Source organism: Dipodomys ordii, unplaced genomic scaffold (genome assembly GCF_000151885.1).
Source record: "Dipodomys ordii isolate 6190 unplaced genomic scaffold, Dord_2.0 Scaffold1, whole genome shotgun sequence".
In the NCBI taxonomy this organism is placed as follows: Eukaryota; Metazoa; Chordata; class Mammalia; order Rodentia; family Heteromyidae; genus Dipodomys; species Dipodomys ordii.
Window position 1 is genome coordinate 62,751,940 of NW_012267217.1, and position 17,529 is coordinate 62,769,468.

General features: G+C 40.4%; 1 protein-coding gene across 1 annotated transcript in view; it reads left to right on the plus strand.

Annotated features, from left to right (window-relative positions):
* The window catches only part of Dis3l2 (DIS3 like 3'-5' exoribonuclease 2), a 356,978-nt gene that overhangs the window by 33,585 nt on the left and 305,864 nt on the right, over nt 1-17,529 (plus strand). Inside the window, exons 2-4 of the mRNA XM_013021392.1 lie at nt 1,152-1,301; nt 3,189-3,334; nt 13,047-13,100. Coding sequence (XP_012876846.1) covers nt 1,250-1,301; nt 3,189-3,334; nt 13,047-13,100 — 252 coding nt within the window. The 5' untranslated portion in view covers nt 1,152-1,249. The remainder of the gene's footprint in view (nt 1-1,151; nt 1,302-3,188; nt 3,335-13,046; nt 13,101-17,529) is intronic.

The following is a 17,529-nucleotide window of genomic DNA, read 5'->3' on the forward strand; positions in this document are numbered from 1 at the left end:
TGCATTTGGACTTTATCTCTGAGCCAGTTTGTGTATCACTAAGTGTCCTATTATCTTTGTCTTTGTTGCTTCTCTTCTCCTGACTTAGTATTAATTTATTTTATTTTATTTTATTTTTTATTGTGAAAATACTGTACAGAGGGGTTACAATTACATGGTCAAGGTAATGAGTACATTTCTTATCAATCATTATTGCCTCCTCCTTTGTTTCCCCCTCCCATCTCCCCCCTCCCCCAGTATTAATTTCAGTTTAAAGGTAACTTTAAATTTGATGAGGGATGTATGGGAAAAATTTGGAAGAAATGTTCAGAGAGGCATCTTGATCCATTTTATGGGAAAGCAGGCTACTCCTCAGGATTTTGAAAGTTTACAGGTATAAACTTGATTCCTGGCTGGTGGCCAGCAGAAACTAAAAAAAGTAAGTTTTGGTAACACATTTGCTCTCCTTGTAGGTTATCAGAGCCCAGCTGCAGGGCTACATATTCTAGCCTCTGACCCGGGCAACTGTTCCTCTGTGTTCCTCAAAAGCAACTCTGCTTAGAGCAGTCTGATTAGAGACCTAATTTGAGGGGACCATAGGTAAGAATAGGGGTATAGACTTCTACAGGGGAATAGACTTCCACCATTAGTTTTTGAAAGCTTGTGAACCATCTGGGGTTCCCTGCATAGTTTTGGGCATCAGGTTGTGAATTACGTTTTGTTGATAAGTTCTAAAGAATTTACTTGAGTTCATAGAGGTATACAATTTATACAAGGCTAAACAGTAAATGACATATCTTGAGTTTTGTTTAGTACCTATTCTGTTACAACTTAGATTCTATATCTTGATACTATCTTTCAAAACCACATTTTCTCTTATTTTTGTATATTTCACAAGCTTCATAGAACCATATAGTTTCTTATTTTCCAATTGATTGTTCTACTGTGGACTTTTAGTTGGAACCCCAGAGGAGAAGCCTAGTGTGCCTGTGAAAATGAAAGTTTTGAAGAGAAATTCAGCACAGATGGTGTGCTTGATTAACTGCCCAGAAAAATGTGACACCAGGACCTAGGAGTACACGGTGTTGCCCTTGCCATCCAAATGCATTTAGCACTCAGTTTCTGAGGTGAAAAAGGAGGCTACAGGTTAACTGCTCTCTCTTTGGTTTCAGCTTGTGATAACTGAGCTGTTCAAGGAAGGAAGAACTCTGAGCGGAGCAGTGGAGGTTCCCCTGAATCTGCAAAAGAACAGGCGACTTTGGAACCAGTAATGAGCCATCCTGACTGCAGGCTGAACCTCCGGCCCATAGGGACCCCCAGAGGTAGCAAAAAGAAAATGGAGTTGCACTGGCAATTGGAGAACTGAAATACAAGTAGAATGGGTGTGGTGGTGGAGGGCGTTTAGGACAAAGTAAGATGATGGGCTGTTAACTATTTTCCTATGCTTTTTATTTATTTTTTTAAATTTTATTTTACTTTATTTGTGAACATACTGTACAGAGGGGTTACAATTACATGGGCAGGATAATGCATACATTTCTTACCAAGCATTGCAGCCTCCTCCTTTGTTTACCCTTCACATCTTCACATCCCTTCCCAGCCTCCCCCCTCCCAATCCTAATCCCAATCCTTCCCCTCCCTCCCCCCCCCCCCCCCCCACCGACACTGTAAAACTCGTTTTGGACATGACAACTTGTACTCTCCATTGTTGACACGGCCACCTGTAGTGCTGTTTATTTAATAAATGATTGCATTCAAATATGATGAGTTGCATGAATTTCCTTCTGAAAGGTGATCATCTTTTGATGATTCCTATTGTGTGTGTGTGTGTGTGTGCGCGTGCGCGCGGGTGTGCATGCACACACGCATGCATGCAAGCACACACGCTGGTACTGTGACTTGAACTCAAGGTCTCTGTGATGACCTGAGCTCTTTTGCTTAAGGATAGTACTCTACCACTTGAACCCCAGTTCCATTTTGGGCTTTTAGTGGTTAATTGGAGATGATAGACTCACAGACTTTCTTTCCTGGGCTGGCTTTGAACCATGATCCTTATATCTCAGCCTTTTTTTTTTTTGGGTCTGGTCTTGGGGCCTGAACTCTGGGCCTGGTTGCTGTTCCTCAGCTCTTCAGCTCAAGGCCAGCATTCTACCACTTGAGCCACAGTGCCACTACCGGCTTTTTTTCTTTTTGCTTATGTGGTGCTGAGGAATCGAACCCAGGGCCTCATGCATGCAAGGCAAGCACTCTACCACTGAGCCACCTTCCTAGCCCTCCTCTCAGCCTCTTAAGTAGCTAGGATTATAGGTGTGAGCCACAGGTACCTTGTGTTGATTTTTAGTTTTAAAAAGCATATTTGAGCCAGGTATGGTAGCTCATGCCTGTAATCATAGCTACTCAGGAGGCTGAGATCTGAGGAACATTGTTTAAAGCCATCCTGGGAAGGAAAGTTCATGAGACTCTTCTTTCCATTTAACCACCAAAAAGCCAGAAGTAGGTGGAGCGCTAGCCTTGAACACAAAAGCTCAATGCCCTGAAGTCAAGCCCCAGGACTGACTGACACACACAGATACACAGACATACAGACATAGATGCAGACAGACATAGACACAGACACATATGCACATGTGCACGCATACACACAATATCTATAAATAACAGCATACCAAACCCATTCTTCAATGTTTTTCCATGAATATTATGGGGCTTATTTAGGAATCATGTCTCATATAGGTCCATCTTATTTACATTTTCTTACCCTTTCTTTGTTTTAAAGTGTTTGAATTCACCACATTTTCTTATTTGTCTTTGTGAATAATGATGATAACAGCAATCATAACAAAGGCCTAATATCTCCAGTCATAAAAGTACAGGAATCAGCCAGGTGCCAGTGGCTCATTCCTGTATTCCTATCTACTCAAGAGGCTGAGATCTGAAGATCGTGGTTTGAAGCCAGTTCAGGCAGGAAAGTCCATGAGATTCTTACCTCCATTAATCACTAAGAAGCCAGAATTGGAGCTGTAGCTCAAGTGGTAGAGTGCTATCCTTGAACAAAATAAGCTCAGGGACAGCGCCCAGTTCCCGAGTTCAAGTCCCAGGAACAGCACCCATAAAAAAGAAAACAAAAATCAAACAATAAATACCCTCCCTCCCCACCCAGGGATCAGAGAGTTTTGAGGAAAGGGCTGATTGCTGCCTCATGTTTCTAGGTGTGTCCTCACATAGTGTTGGTGCTTCGCCAGGTGACAAAAAGTCAAAGAACAAGTCCATGAGAGGGAAGAAAAAGAGCATATTTGAAACTTACATGTCCAAGGAGGATGTTTCAGAAGGCCTGAAGAGAGGAATGCTTATCCAGGTACTTAACAATCTACTAGCAGGCTATTCCTTGAACACGTGGAACCATAACAATCAATTGTTCAGTAAACTATTTTGTTCCAGGTATGATAGTTCATGCCTGCAATCCCAGCTACTCAGGAAGTGGAGATCAGGAGGATGGTGATTCTAATACCAGCTTGGGTAAAGGGTTAACAGACAAACTGGGTGGATGTGCCTGTCTTGGCTAGGAAGATTATGGTCCAGTATTTGTCTAGTAAGCACAAGGCCCTGAGTTCAAATCTCAATAGTATAAAAAAACCCTCCCCCAATCAAACAAGCTGTGTATATGCTGTATACTTTGAGATGATGACATAACTGGTGTAGGTCTTCTTGCTTCTTAGACCTACAGTGCATTTAGAGGTGCTAAGCACTGAAATGTGAGAGGAGACACCTTATTACAGTTAGTGTTCTCTGTTCTTTATAAGAAGGGATTTACTTGAGCCAGGTTGTGGATTGGTGCAATATAAGTAAGCAAAGCAAAGCAGGGGAGGAGTGGGGGAAAGTGGGGAGAGGGGGAGAGTGGTGGGAGAATGAGAGGGAATAGGGGAAAAGGGAGAGCTTTTCAAGCAGTGAGCTAGTGAGACAGACTGGGTGGGGGTTGGATACAGGAAACACTGGATATTTCAGGTCTGCTTTACTGAAGCTCAGTCAGAATGATGCTGAATGACAGAAAAATGGATAAGGTTGGGAAGGAAACAATAAACAACACTAGCAATATTAATTGAGTACTTTATAGTTTATAAATATGTTCACAAGCTAGTTGAGTGATTTGGCTGAGCACATGTTTGTGGAGTTAGGAATGGCTATGGCTAGAACATCCTCTGGGAGCTGTTAATGTGACTGTGGATGAAACCATCTCTGTGCTGAGAGTGCAGTCCAGTGAGGGGAGGCAGTCTTGTGAATTGGTTTTAGAAGAGTGATATGTATGGGAGAATGTTGAGGGAACTGTGTGGACTGAGATTCTAGTGTGGCCTCTTCTAGAAGGTGACCTCGTGGTTGGCATTGATGGATGACTAGTTTGGGCTGTTAGTTGAGTGATATATGTGTTGGAAGGATGATGGAGAAGCAGTGGCATAAGTGAAAATGTGAACTTGTGGAGTAAGAAAGCTTAGGTCTCTTGAGCATGAAATCTGAGACAGTTAGTAGGTATTGAGCCTGGAGAAGGAAACAGGGTTGTATATTCTTCTAATTAAGTCTATTTTATAATTCTTGATGATTATGGAAATACTGACATGTGCTACTGGATCACTTGAAAATGTTGACTGCATCGGATTTTTGTCTCATTCTGAAAGCTCAGCCTCTGTAGTTGTTTTTTGCTGAAGATTCATCCAAATAATAGATATAGTCATCATTGCTCCTGTCTTTCCTTATTTACCTGTGATGGATGTGGACTCTTGACTGGAACACTGATAACTAAAAAGTTGATCTTTCTGATTCTAAATACCATTGGCTTTTTGTTGCTTTTGTTTTTAAATATCTTCTAGATTTCTTTGACAGGGCCCTTTTGTAAGTAGAAGCCATATTTGGACATTTGTTCATTCATTATTCCATTATTGGCTCTTCGTTGTTCAGCTTGTATGCTGGCCACCATTTTACCTACAAGTGCTTTGGCCCTCCCTTTTCCTCTATTAGGACCTGGAGCACTCTTCCATCACTTTCTCCTGCCATTCTCCTCTAAGAATATTTGTTTATGCTGAGCTTCCAGACTTCCTCTAAAAATTAAGAATTCGGATTCCTTTGTGGCTTTGTCTTTGAATATTTTTCCCATTATCTATGTATTCATGCTTATTTTATCCAGTCCCTGCTTAAATGTTCCTCTCACTTCCCTAAACAGAGTTGGGTGTTATCACCTTCCTGAAGCCAGCTTTTTTTTTTTTTAATGCTTCTATTACTCTTTTATGACTTTTGTATTTTCCCAAATAGACCATATTTTCTTGATGGCTGGGTTGTGTTTCATTCTGCAGCTTAGCCTTGTACATGGGTTTTTGTTGGTGTTTAATAAATTTATGTTGAATAAATATTTATTTACTGGGTGAATATAAACAATAAGATATAGTTAGTTGAAGAAAAATGAGAGGAACCTTAGTTGAAAGAATAATAGCTTAGAACATTGATTATAGAATTATACCTTTACAGAGATAGGATGTATTTTGTACTGTTACTTGTTTTTGCTTCCTTTTAATTTTTTGCTTTTGAGGTGACTTTTGCTGACATTAAGATAAAACAGTCCAAAAATCAGATCAATATAACAGCTTGCATTCCCAGGAGTTTGTAAGTGATTCCTCCTGGCCTGTGACATCATGAGCCTCTGCAGCCAGAGCCCCCCACATATGAGAACAGTTGTTCTCTGCAGATGGGGAGAGGAATGGGTTCCAGATATGAGGTCACCATGTGAAATATACAACACTGTAAATAAGATTTTCATAGGCATAGAAACAGAGTCCATCTGCTTTCAGATATAAATGTTCTCTGTAAGCCTGTAAAGTAAAAAACTAGACAGGAAAGGATACTTTAACTCTATTGGAGAAAATTAAGTATATCAGATATATTAAAATTGTTTGTTAACATTTTGTAACCAAACTTAAGTATATCATGACCTTTTTCTTCTCTTTATCCAGAGTGGGGAAATTCCTTTAATGAAAGATATTAGGAGCCGGGCACCGGGTGGCTCACGCCTGTAATCCTAGCTACTCAGGAGGCTGAGATCTGAGGATTGTGGTTCAAAGCCAGCCCAGGCGGGAAAGACCATGAGACTCGTATCTCCAACAAACCACTAGAAAACCGGAAGTGGTGCTGTGGCTCAAGTGCTAGAGCACTCTCCTTGAGCTGAAGAGTGCAGGGACAGCGCCCAAGCCCAGAGTTCAAGTCCCACAACCGACCAAAAAAAAAAAAAGATATTAAGGATTTAAAAAAATGAGAGTAGAATAGTATTATTATTTTCTATATCTTAACTGAAATTCAACATTTCATTGTTTCTATATAGAAAAGGAAGCCGGGCGCTGGTGGCTCACGCCTGTAATCCTAGCTACTCAGGAGGCTGAGATCTGAGAATCGCGGTTCAAAGCCAGCCCGGGCAGGAAAGACTGTGAGACTCCTATCTCCAATAAACCACCAGAAAACCGGAAGTGGCGCTGTAGCTCAAGTGGTAGAGCGCTCGCCTTGAGCTGAAGAGCTGAGGGACAGCACCCAGGCCCAGAGTTCAAGCCCCACAACCGACAAAAAAAAGAAAAGGAGACACCAATGATGAATGGAATCTCTTTTCTATATTTGAAAGAGACTAGCAATAATTATCCATGTACATGTAGTTCTGAAGTTTAAATAAGTTCTAACTCCAGAGAGCATATATTATTTGTTTTCTCCTTGGTGCATTATCAAGAGGTTATTATAAGAGGTGTTGGCAGAGATTAGTGCATGATAGGCATATCTGGTTTTGGTTGATGATCATAGTAACATAGGTAAGAGATGGCAGAATGGCTGTTTCAGAACCCTGATGATACTTTAAAGTTAAAGAAAGTTCAGGCTGAGCCTCCAGAACTTCCTAAGGTATAATGTCAGAGTTCCTTTTGCAGCATGCTGTTGGTATAAACTTGTTATTGGAAAAAAAATCTTAGTCTAGGAAGACAAAGGAAAGGATGAGCTAATTTCTAGGACTTGCTCCCTTAGGTTAAGAGTGAAATCAGCTGGAGAATACATAGGTGTGAATTAAAGATGACATTACAGTGGAATGTCTAGTCATTCAGAAGGGAGAAGTGACATTCTTCATAGCCTTATTACCAAGGGCAGTTGGAGGACTTTACTTCTATAGACATTAATTAATTGGCTTCAGAAATGTTTGTTGATATCCTAGTAAATGCTAAGCATATACAAATGAACAAATTAGGAAAGTTACTGGGGAGCAGGCAACAATAAAGCAGTACAAAAGAAATCACAAACTGATAATTACTAGTAGGGAAATAAGAAAGAAGAGAGAATAATTAGGGGAAAGCCCATTATGTCACATGGTTTAAGAAGGATTCTGAGGTTATCTGAATTGAAATGTGAAAGGCAAGAATGAGTCAGCCATCTTAAGCCTTTGCAAAAGTAGATAGGCAGGGAGATCGACTGTTGGAAGAACAGCAAGCAGAAGAAGGCTTGGTGTTTTTGAGGTTCTAAAAGGAAACCTCCTGAAACATAAATGGACAAGAAATTCTGATATGGGAATAAGGTGGAAAGCCTGGCAGCTGCCAAGTCATTTAGAATCTCTCGGATAGGTTGGAGAGTTGGATTTTATTCATAGAACAATGGGAAGTAACTGAAATAGTAAGCAGGAAGAATGCAATTTATTTCATATCTTAAAATGTCTCTCTAGCTAAGCACAGGGTACATGCCGATCATCCTAGCTACTCAAGAGGTTGAGATCCTGAGGATCATTCTTTGAAGCTAGCCCAAGAAGAAAAGTCTGTTAAGACTATTTCCCAAATATCCAGCACAGAGCCAGTCTGGAGGCATGGTACATGTGGTAGAGTGCCAGCTGAGCAAGGAAGCCACATAAGCATCAGAACCTGAATCCAAACCCAAGTTCTGGCAAAAAACAAATAAAAAAACAATACTCTTTAGCTGTTGTTAAAAGAATAGACTACAGTGGAAGTTGGGAGATCACTAAGCAAGCCATCAAAGTAAACTATGCAAGAAAACACAGGCATGAAGTTGGTGGTTGCAATGAATACGAAGAGTAATAGCTGACCTGCTCATGGGTTAGATGTGGCAGGTGAGGCAAAGGATGGACTCTAGGATGTCTCCTAAGTGTTTGAGTAAAACAGCTGGGTGGGTGACATGGACATTAACTAAGCTAGGGGAGATTGAGGATTGGACTGTGGTACTGATTTGGAAGAGGCATGAATGAGTGAAGAGGCTCTGGTAGTGACTAAAGCAGACAAGAGGCAGTCTTTGGTAAAGAGCCAGGCTGTCTGAGCTTCTATGTGGTATGATGGTGGGTAGTTTACTTATTTTCTTAGTGCTTCAGTTTCCTCATCTGCAAGAATGAGGCTAGTCATATGTGCCTCAGAGTTGTTGGGATATTAGATTTGTAACATACAGAGAAGAATTTTAAAATAGTGAATGGCCCATTGTACACCTATGTAAGTGTTCCTCAGAATTGTTTTTACTACTGTTAGAGGTACAGGCATGGTTTCTATCAGGTGATTGCTGCTATGTGGAGATAGCTGTCCACAGCTGGTAGATCTAGTGATTTTTCAAGAAAATCTAGAAGTGCATATATTTTTTAAAGTGTGTGTAATTCCTTAATTCTGAGCTTTTTCAAGCATCCTGTAAACCAGATAAAATATGTTTGTGATTGCTGATTTAGACTAGCCCAGTTGTGTTCTTTTTTATTTTTTTTGTTGGTTGTGGGGCTTGGACTCTGGGCCTGGGTGCTGTCCCTGAGCTCTTCAGCTCAAGGCAAGTGCTCTACCACTTGAGCCACAGTGCCACTTCTGGTTTTCTGGTGGTTAATTGGAAATGAGTCTTATGGACTTTCCTGCGCAGGCTGGCTTTGAACTGTGATCTTCAGATCTCAGCTTCCTGAGTAGCAGGGATTATAGGTGTGAGCTTTTGGTGCTTGGCTCCCAGTTGTGTTCTTCTGCAGTACCATTTAGCTCATTGGGTACAGACAGGGAAAAGGCAGATAGCTGGGGTCAGTTGAGGTAGGAGGGCTCTGCTGATTAAGTATAAGAGGAAGAGGGGGACCCATGGCTCAGGGGTTGTGAGGGGAAGCCTTAATGGCAGGCCATGGCAGTGAGGTGGCTAAGAAAGTAAGTATAGTGGAAAGACAAGGATAGGAAATTCATTGGAGAGTTGGGTTTTGTGTGCTGTGCCTTGGAGGTCATAGTGCAATTGGAGAATTATTGGAGTTTCCACAGGAAGTGACCTAGAAGGACAGGAGACTAATCAGAAAGAGAGACATGTGGTATTTTATATTTGGAAGTAGTGTAGTTAATGGTGATGACAGTATGCAGGCAGTGGACATGGGAAAGAGTGGCTGGAGTGGGTGGAGGAGAAAGTAGCTAGCGTGACAGGTTAGAGATGCCAGGTTAGACTTCAAGTCCCACAAGAGTGGGAATGAAGGGAAAGGCTGTGAACTATGAGTCAAAACTGTGAATTAGGACTCTGACCAGAAAGTTAGAAATGACAGCATCAGTGAAGTAGGGAAGGAGCTAGTAGCATGTACTTCAAAGGATCTGTGGCTTTTGAAAAACAACACAGAAAGAAAAGAAAATAATTGAAACTATGATGGGGAAAGCAAGGAGGGAGCAGTTTTTTTTTCCACCCTGAGATGCATGGGATATTAGAGGTAACAATGGACTCCTCTTTAGAGCACTACAAGGGATGAGATAACTTTAGGGGACAGCCAGAGATGGGAGATTCAGGATCTTCACTGGTCAAATTCTAAGTCCAAAAAAGGGTTTAGGAAGAAGTTAGGAGATGGGAGACTGGGGAGGTTAGGTAGGCTGTGGGTAGAGAAATTCAGAAATGCAGTCTTGGACCTCTCTAGGTAAGATAGAGTATTTGCTTGATGTGTGTTTCAGTGGGTGGACTATTTTGTTACCAGCTTTACTTTCAGCTTCTTCCCTTAGGCTGTAAGAATAGCTCTGGTCTGCTTTGGGGTTCTATTAGAGTTTTCTGCTCTGAGTGTAATCTGTGTTCTCAAGGGATATGTTCCTTAGTTTTATTTCTTAAGACATGCTTCTGTGAAATTTACAAATGCTATTCTAGAATAATGCTTCTGTTATTTTTTTTTAAAAACAATGTAATTTTACTGTTATTATTGAGGTGTTTTACCGAAGGTTACTATTTCACAACTCAGGTAATGCATATGTGTCTCTTTTGGATAGTGTCACTCCTCCTTTTCTTCCCTCCAGTTTCCACCTCGCATCCCTGCCCACTAGTTGCATAGTTCATTTTCTACATAGTGTATACTGAATACCATGATTGTATTTGTTCACCCTTCCTCTTTTTCTTTCGGCAACTCCCTTTGCTTCCTGCCCCCCCCCCAAACCTAAGAAGTTGAAAAAGAAAAATAAATGAACCCTCTACTCCCAGATAACACTGCCACCACCTCCATCAACAACATAGATACCTGTATACTCTTATGTATTGACCAATTTGGCATAGAGAATTAGGTATAGAACCTATAAAATCTTTTTTTTTTTTTTGGTTGGCCGTGGGGCTTGAACTCTAGGCCTGGGCGCTGTCCCTCAGCTCTTCAGCTCAAGGCGAGCGCTCTACCACTTGAGCTACAGCGCCACTTCTGGTTTTCTGGTGGTTTATTGGAGATAGGAGTCTCACAGTCTCTCCTGCCCGGGCTGGCTTTGAACTGCGATCCTTAGATCTCAGCCTCCTGAGTAGCTAGGATTACAGGCATGAGCCACCAGTGCCCAGCTAAAATCTTTTCTTTTAAGCCTAGAGCAACATTTCTATTTCCCCATAACCCATGGCTTCTCTGCATAGTCTGTAATTAAAGGTATATTCAAAACAGAGTACATTCTCATTTCTGTACATCTTCAAGTCCTAACCATTCCCCAAACTGAAGGGATGATGGGAGAACATGAATCTTAACAAATGATACTAGATAAAATTTCCTGTAATCAGAAAACGAAGCTGTATAAAATGTTAACATTGCCTTGGATTTAGAGTGTTTTCTCTTGCTTAGACTATGAACTATCCCTGAAGTGAATTTGCTTCAGCAATCTTCCCCCCCCCCCTTTCTGGTGGTACTAGTTTTTAAATTCAGAGCCTCAAGTTGCTAGGCAAACACTGTTGCTTGAGCCACACCTCCCACTGTATTTTGCTTTAGTTATTTTTTGGAACACAGGTGCAGATGATGCCTAGTTTGTTGCTTGAGATGAAGTCTTGCTAATATTTTACTCCAGTTATCCTTGACTCAGTATCTTCCTGATCTCTGTTTCCACTTGTAGCTGTATGTACCATGTACCACAACAGCTGGCCTTGCTTTAGAGCTCTTAACAAGGATGTCTGGAGAGCTGGGCCAGTGTTATCTTCTGCCTTCTCCCACTGTTAACTCTGTAGCCTGATGGGGTAGAATGAATGTTGGCCCTCTTGTCCACTCTTGTGAACACAGTGCCCTCCATTGTCCTTTTATTCTCAGCTTACCTAGAAATCTTGCAGGCAAAAAAGGCTAGGCACCATCTTTGGAGCTTTTTTTTATTTTTATTTTTTGGGTCTGATCGTGGGGCCTGAACTCTGGGCCTGGGCGCTGTCCCTCAGCTCTTTAGCTCAAGGCTAGCACTCTACCACTTGAGCCACAGCACCACTTCCGGCTTTTTTTCTTTTTGCTTATGTGGTGCTGGAGAATCGAACCCAGGGCCTCATGCATGCAAGGCAAGCATTCTACCACTGAGCCACCTTCCCAGCCCCTGGAGCCTTTTTTTTTTGTCCGTCGTGGGGGCTGAACTCTGAGCCTAGGCCCTGTCCCTCAGCTCTTCAGTTCAAGGCTAGTGCCCTACCACTTGAGCCACAGTACCACTTCCGGCTTTTTTCTGCTTATGTAGTGCTGAGGAATCGAACCCAGGGCCTCATGCATGCAAAGCAAGCACTCTACCACTGAGCCACCTTCCCAGCCTTTTGGAGCCTTCCTTGATGTCCACTGAAAATAAATTTTACTCTCACTTAGGCTATTCTATACCTTTTCCTTTACAAGGACAAAGATTAGTTCTCATTCTGCTCATAACTTTGTCATTTGTTGTAGTCTATATAGTATAAGATATTATATACATTTCTAATTTAAATGTGGCACACCAGTGAGAGAACCTATATTCTCTTTAATTTTATGCCCTTTATGTATCTTTGAATCATTCATTTAGTGGGAAGTTATTTAAAACTCTTTCTCAGGTTATCCTTCTAGTGTGGCTATTATGAAAACATCAATGTAAGTCCAAGGACTTATGAGTATAACTGGAACCTGGGGAGAGTGACAGCTTCCTGCAAAGGCTGAAATACTGAGCTGTTGCTATTGAAAAGTGTCCCTGCTTGCACCCCTGTGCACTAAAAGAAACGGACCCTGATTTGGCACTGGAATAATAGGAAGTTGAAGGCAAACTGGGTGGCCTGGCTGTTGGAGCCAGCATTCCTGTTTGCATTAAGAGCTGGTTATGGACCATTTTGAATTATTGACTCATTTGGCTCTGCAGAGGGGCATGAGTAAAATATATGCATCCAGTTCCTTGGGGCTGAGTGTCCAAGTTGGAAATCAACTTGCATTACTTTGGATTGTTAGAGAAGAAGCACTTGTGCAAAAGTCTTAGAATTAGTAGAATACAAAAGGCCACCATTTAGAGAGGCATAATTCTCATATACTCTTGTTTTTAAAGTCAAGGCTTCAATTTGAAGACAAGCAGAGAGGGATCAGCATCTAAAATCCCCAGTTATCACTTTCCTGCTCTGTGACCAATCAGTTGTTTCTCACCTAAGCTTGTTCCCAGCAAGATGTCAGTTTGAGCTTTCAGTTTTCCATACAGTTTGCAGTTGCACATATCAACATAAGTTGTGTTTTATGCAATGATCAGTTCCCATGCAGCTAACTTGTTTTCTAGGTGAAATTATTTGATGAAAAATTTTTATTGGAGAATAACATGCATATGGAAAAATCATAAATGTATAGCTAGATTTTCACAGACTTTAATTATTTTGTTTTAAAGGGTGTACTGAGAATTAATCCAAAGAAGTTTCATGAGGCTTTCATTCCTTCCCTGGTAAGTTCAATAACTTTATTATAAACCTAAGTCACATTTAATTTTTTAGATGTGCTCTGAAACTGAAATCATATAATTTAACTAAAAAGCAGAATAGTAAAACAAATTTGAGGATGGGCAAAGATTTGTTTCAAATTTAAATAAACAGAATTTGCCTTTGGTTCACCACCCCTTCTCCAGTCTTAAAATTCCATGCCAAATGAAAGGATGGCATTTGTTTCGAAGCTGAAGAGAGCAGCTGGACCCAGGCAGACTACCCGCCAGTTTGTGTAATTGGATGCTCTTGCTTTATAGCTTAAAAGGATTTATGGTGTTTTTTTTTCCACTGATTTAAGTTAATCTTTTCTAAACAAATATGCTATCTCCTTTCGATCTACTGCGTGAGCTAATCTGAACATGTGCCCAAAAATAACAAGCAGAGCTTTTTGTTGTTGTCCAGACTTTCTCACTTCACTTTGGTGCAGGTGATAGGACTTTGAGCAAGGTTCTTTACTGTTTGGTCTTTAGGCCTTTTGTGCATTCATGGCTTGTTTTAAGAGGTTCCTGACATGTACTTAGCTTCATGTCTCTGGAGAAGGCCTGCTTGGCCAAAGTTGGGAGAGCATTATTCTTAATTCCTCACATTTCCAGGTTGCTGCAAGTAGGTTAGTTATAGAATCATACATTTTTCATGGTAGGAAAGGCCAGACGGATAAACTTCTGTTTATACATGAGGGAATGGAATATATACATTTCAGTTAACATATTTCATTTTGTTAGATGACAAGCTTAGTGAGAATTTAAGTTGAGTCATGTTCATTGTAAGTGATATTATTATCATTCTTACAGTACTTGTAAGACCTGTTTTTAAGCTCTGTTCAGTACCTTCCCCCTTGCCATCCAGAAGCCAAGGACTTATATTTACATCCAAATTCTTACCCATTGGTTTGGAAAAAGTATCAGTGACTTACTGTATAATTCTGAATCGTATTCTGCTCCTGAGCATAGTATTAGTATTCATCTTGGTACTTGAGTAGTAGAATCAAAGTTCAGATGGGAGGTAGTAACTTAGCCACAAGAACAATTCTTTCATATACTGGAAGTGCAGTAGATTCTAGAATATGCTTATAAGGTAGAGATCATGTACAGAAATAATACACATCCATGAGCATTTCCTTCAAGGTGCATGTTGGAGACTGATAATAAGTCTCTAAATAAGTTCTGCCTAGCTAATGTTTATCCAGATTTGAAAGGACTTTCTGAAGTGGTTTGGTGGGTTTAGGGGAGGGGTTGGTTAAATTAGGAACGCTTGTATGTGAAAAACTTGGATTTTTAAGCATGAGAATCACATTTGTTGGAGTAAAGATTTTATCCCAAGAGGTAGCTGTGAACTGAGCAGATTTTAAGCATTTCATCTCCTGTGTACATTGAGCTCATTGATTGGAGCAATAAGGGGAAAGACAGCAATAAAAAAAATCTGTGGGTAGGTGGTGCATATTTGGATCAGAGGTGAGAGGATTACAAGTTTAAAGTCAGCCTGGGCAAAAGCCTGGGCAAAAGTGTGGGACTCTTTTCTCGAAAATAAAAATAAAAGTACTGGTGGTGACATAGCTGAAAATTTAATCCCAAGTACCTCCCAGCCATTCCCTATAGAAAAGAATTTATTAGTAGCTTTCTCCCTTTGCTGAATTCACAGTCTGGAATTCATACTACTAAATTAAATCCCTGTTAGGTCAGCACCAAGAAGCATGAGGCCTAGGACAAAGTATCAAAGGAGATACACATGTATCAACTATTGAAAAGTTATAAGTCAAACTAACAAACTATTAAGTATATTCCATGGCAAGTAATAATATTCCTTGCCAAACTTACCTTTGTGTACCAGTGTGTTCAAGTATAAATCTCAGATTTCTTAGAGCTCAATGGTGTGAATGAGGACAAGGTCCATCTCTGTCTTGCCCTTTCTCAAGCCTCCTCCTATCCCCTCATGGCTCCCTTGCATTGGGCAAGGTCTCTTGAATGCAAATGTGTGAGCATCTTATCCCATGTGTCTAAGCTCTGTCCATGCTATAGATACACCTGCCCTTTAGCCACCACTGAGCATGAGTGCTACCAAGATGCTCCAGCTGATTACTCCAAGGAATCATTTGGCTCTTAGAATTATTTGCCTGATGGGGAAGGGTATGGGCCCTAGTTACGTTTTTGCAAATTAAAATCATGTACTTTTACTTCTTCATGAATTATTCTGGCTTAATGTTAAAGGACAGCTAGGAAGCAAAAGCAAAAATAAGTGATTTTTTAAAAGTTCACAGTAGGTCTCATTTTTGAAATTGTATTCTTGGCTTATCTTTAGTTTTTAAACAGATGTGATAGACTGGCTTATTTCTATGCCTGTTGATTGATTGATTGATTGGTTGGTTGGTTGTCATACTAGGGCTTGAATTTAGGGCTTTTTTTTTTTTTGTCAGGGGGCCTGAATTCTGGGCCTGGGCGCTGTCCCTCAGCTCTTCAGCTCAAGGCTAGTGCTCTACCACTTGAGCCACAGCACCACTTCCAGCTTTTTTCTTTTTGCTTATGGTGCTGAGGAATCGAGCCCAGGGCCTCATCCATGTGAGGCAAGCACTCTACAGACAGGCACTCTACTACTTGAGTCTTATCTCCAGCCCTTTTTGCTTAGCTGTTTTCAGGCATATTTTTACAGTTTTGGGCATGGGCTAGCCTATTAAGTGACTGGTTTCATAGGTGTATATCACCTCACCTAGCCTGTTTGTGGGAAAGGTCACACCAGCTTTTTGCCTGGGCTGTCCTCTAACTACAGTTTTCTCAGTCTTTACTTTCCAAGTAGATGGGATTACATCATACCTGTTTTCCTTTATTCTTTTTTCTGGCTCGGGGATTCAGTAGTACTATTGTCTCTAAAGGACTAAAAATTCTAAACAGTTTAATTCTAAGTAGTTAATAATAGGCTACAAAAGCTCTTAAAAAGGTCTAGTTGAGGGGTGGTTATAAATAGACTAGGTTTGGAGATTGGAATAGTCCTGAATTTTGTTTTTTTTTTGTGTGTGTGTGTCAGTTTCAGTCTTTAGAGGCATTATAGAAAGGAATTGAAGAGACAAATATTAGAGGCAATAAATTTACATAGATCAACCCCAGAACTTGAAAGTCTAGATTTCTGAGTGGATATAGTTCATTTCATGTCCATGCTAAGAACAAACTATATCAACTGGAAAAAATGCCTACAGGTAGACTAGAAAAAAAGAGGTTAGATCAGGGCATGAATATTACTTGTATCTAGTTAAGCTGGGAGGATAAAGAAAGGGTTGATATTGATGTGGTGTAGTCTCTGATCTGACTAGAGGAAAAAGAAAAATTGCCTTACTTATAAAATGAAGATTGGATTAAATACTGCCCAATGTTTCTCACAACTTCAAAAGACAAGGTTTTTGAGGAAAAAAAACAGAACTACGACTAAATTCTTTAGATTTATTCCTCCTGTAAAAAAGGTTATGAATTCATATAATGTCATTTGCTATGCCAGAAAGTCAGTATAGTAGGCTAAAAACAATTGATCTTCAATATAAAATAACTTTGTGTGTGTCTTGTCATGGAAGACACCCTTTATACAGCTGTGAAATTTATTTCTGCTCCAAAAGGGAGCTGTTCTATTGATAGAAGATGCTTTGGCTATCATTGTCCTCCTTCATTTTCTTTCATAAGTATTTAGATTATTCCCAAATTTGTTTATATTTTCTTTATGTTCATTATCCCTTTCCTTTCTTTTTTTAAAATATGTTTTTTATTGTAAAAACACTGTACAGAGGGGTTACAGTTACATGAGTAAGGTAATAAGTACACTTCCTACCGAGCATTGTTACTCCTCCTTTTGTTGTTGTTGTTTTTTAATTGTGAAAATACCGTACAGAGGGGTTACAATTATATGGGCAAGGTAATGAGTACATTTCTTATCAAGCATTATTGCCTCCTCCTTTGTTTCCCCTTCCCATCCCTTCCTTCCCGCCCCCCCAAAGTTGTATCCCTTTCTTTTCTACTTCCCTTCCCTTTTCTTTCCCCCTCTTTTTCCCTTTTCCCTCTCTGCTCTCTTTTCCCTGCTTTCCTTCTTCCCTTCCTCTCTCTGTCCATTCTCCCATCTACCCTTCTGTTCTTGGTAGCCTACTTAAAAAGGAATAATTGAAATTTTAATATTGACCTGTTTGAAATTTAATATATTCGTATTTTTCCCCTTTTTTTTGAGGCATGGTCTCAGTTTGTAATCCAAGCTGACTTTGAATTTGAAATCTTCCTGCCTCTACCTCCCCAGTGCTGGGATTATAGGTGCGTGTCACCATACCCCACTGAAGTTTAGTATCTTTATTTATTTATTTATTTTTTTGAGGGGGGGCCGGTCGTGGGGCCTGAACTCTGGGCCTGGGAGGCTAGCACTCTACCACTT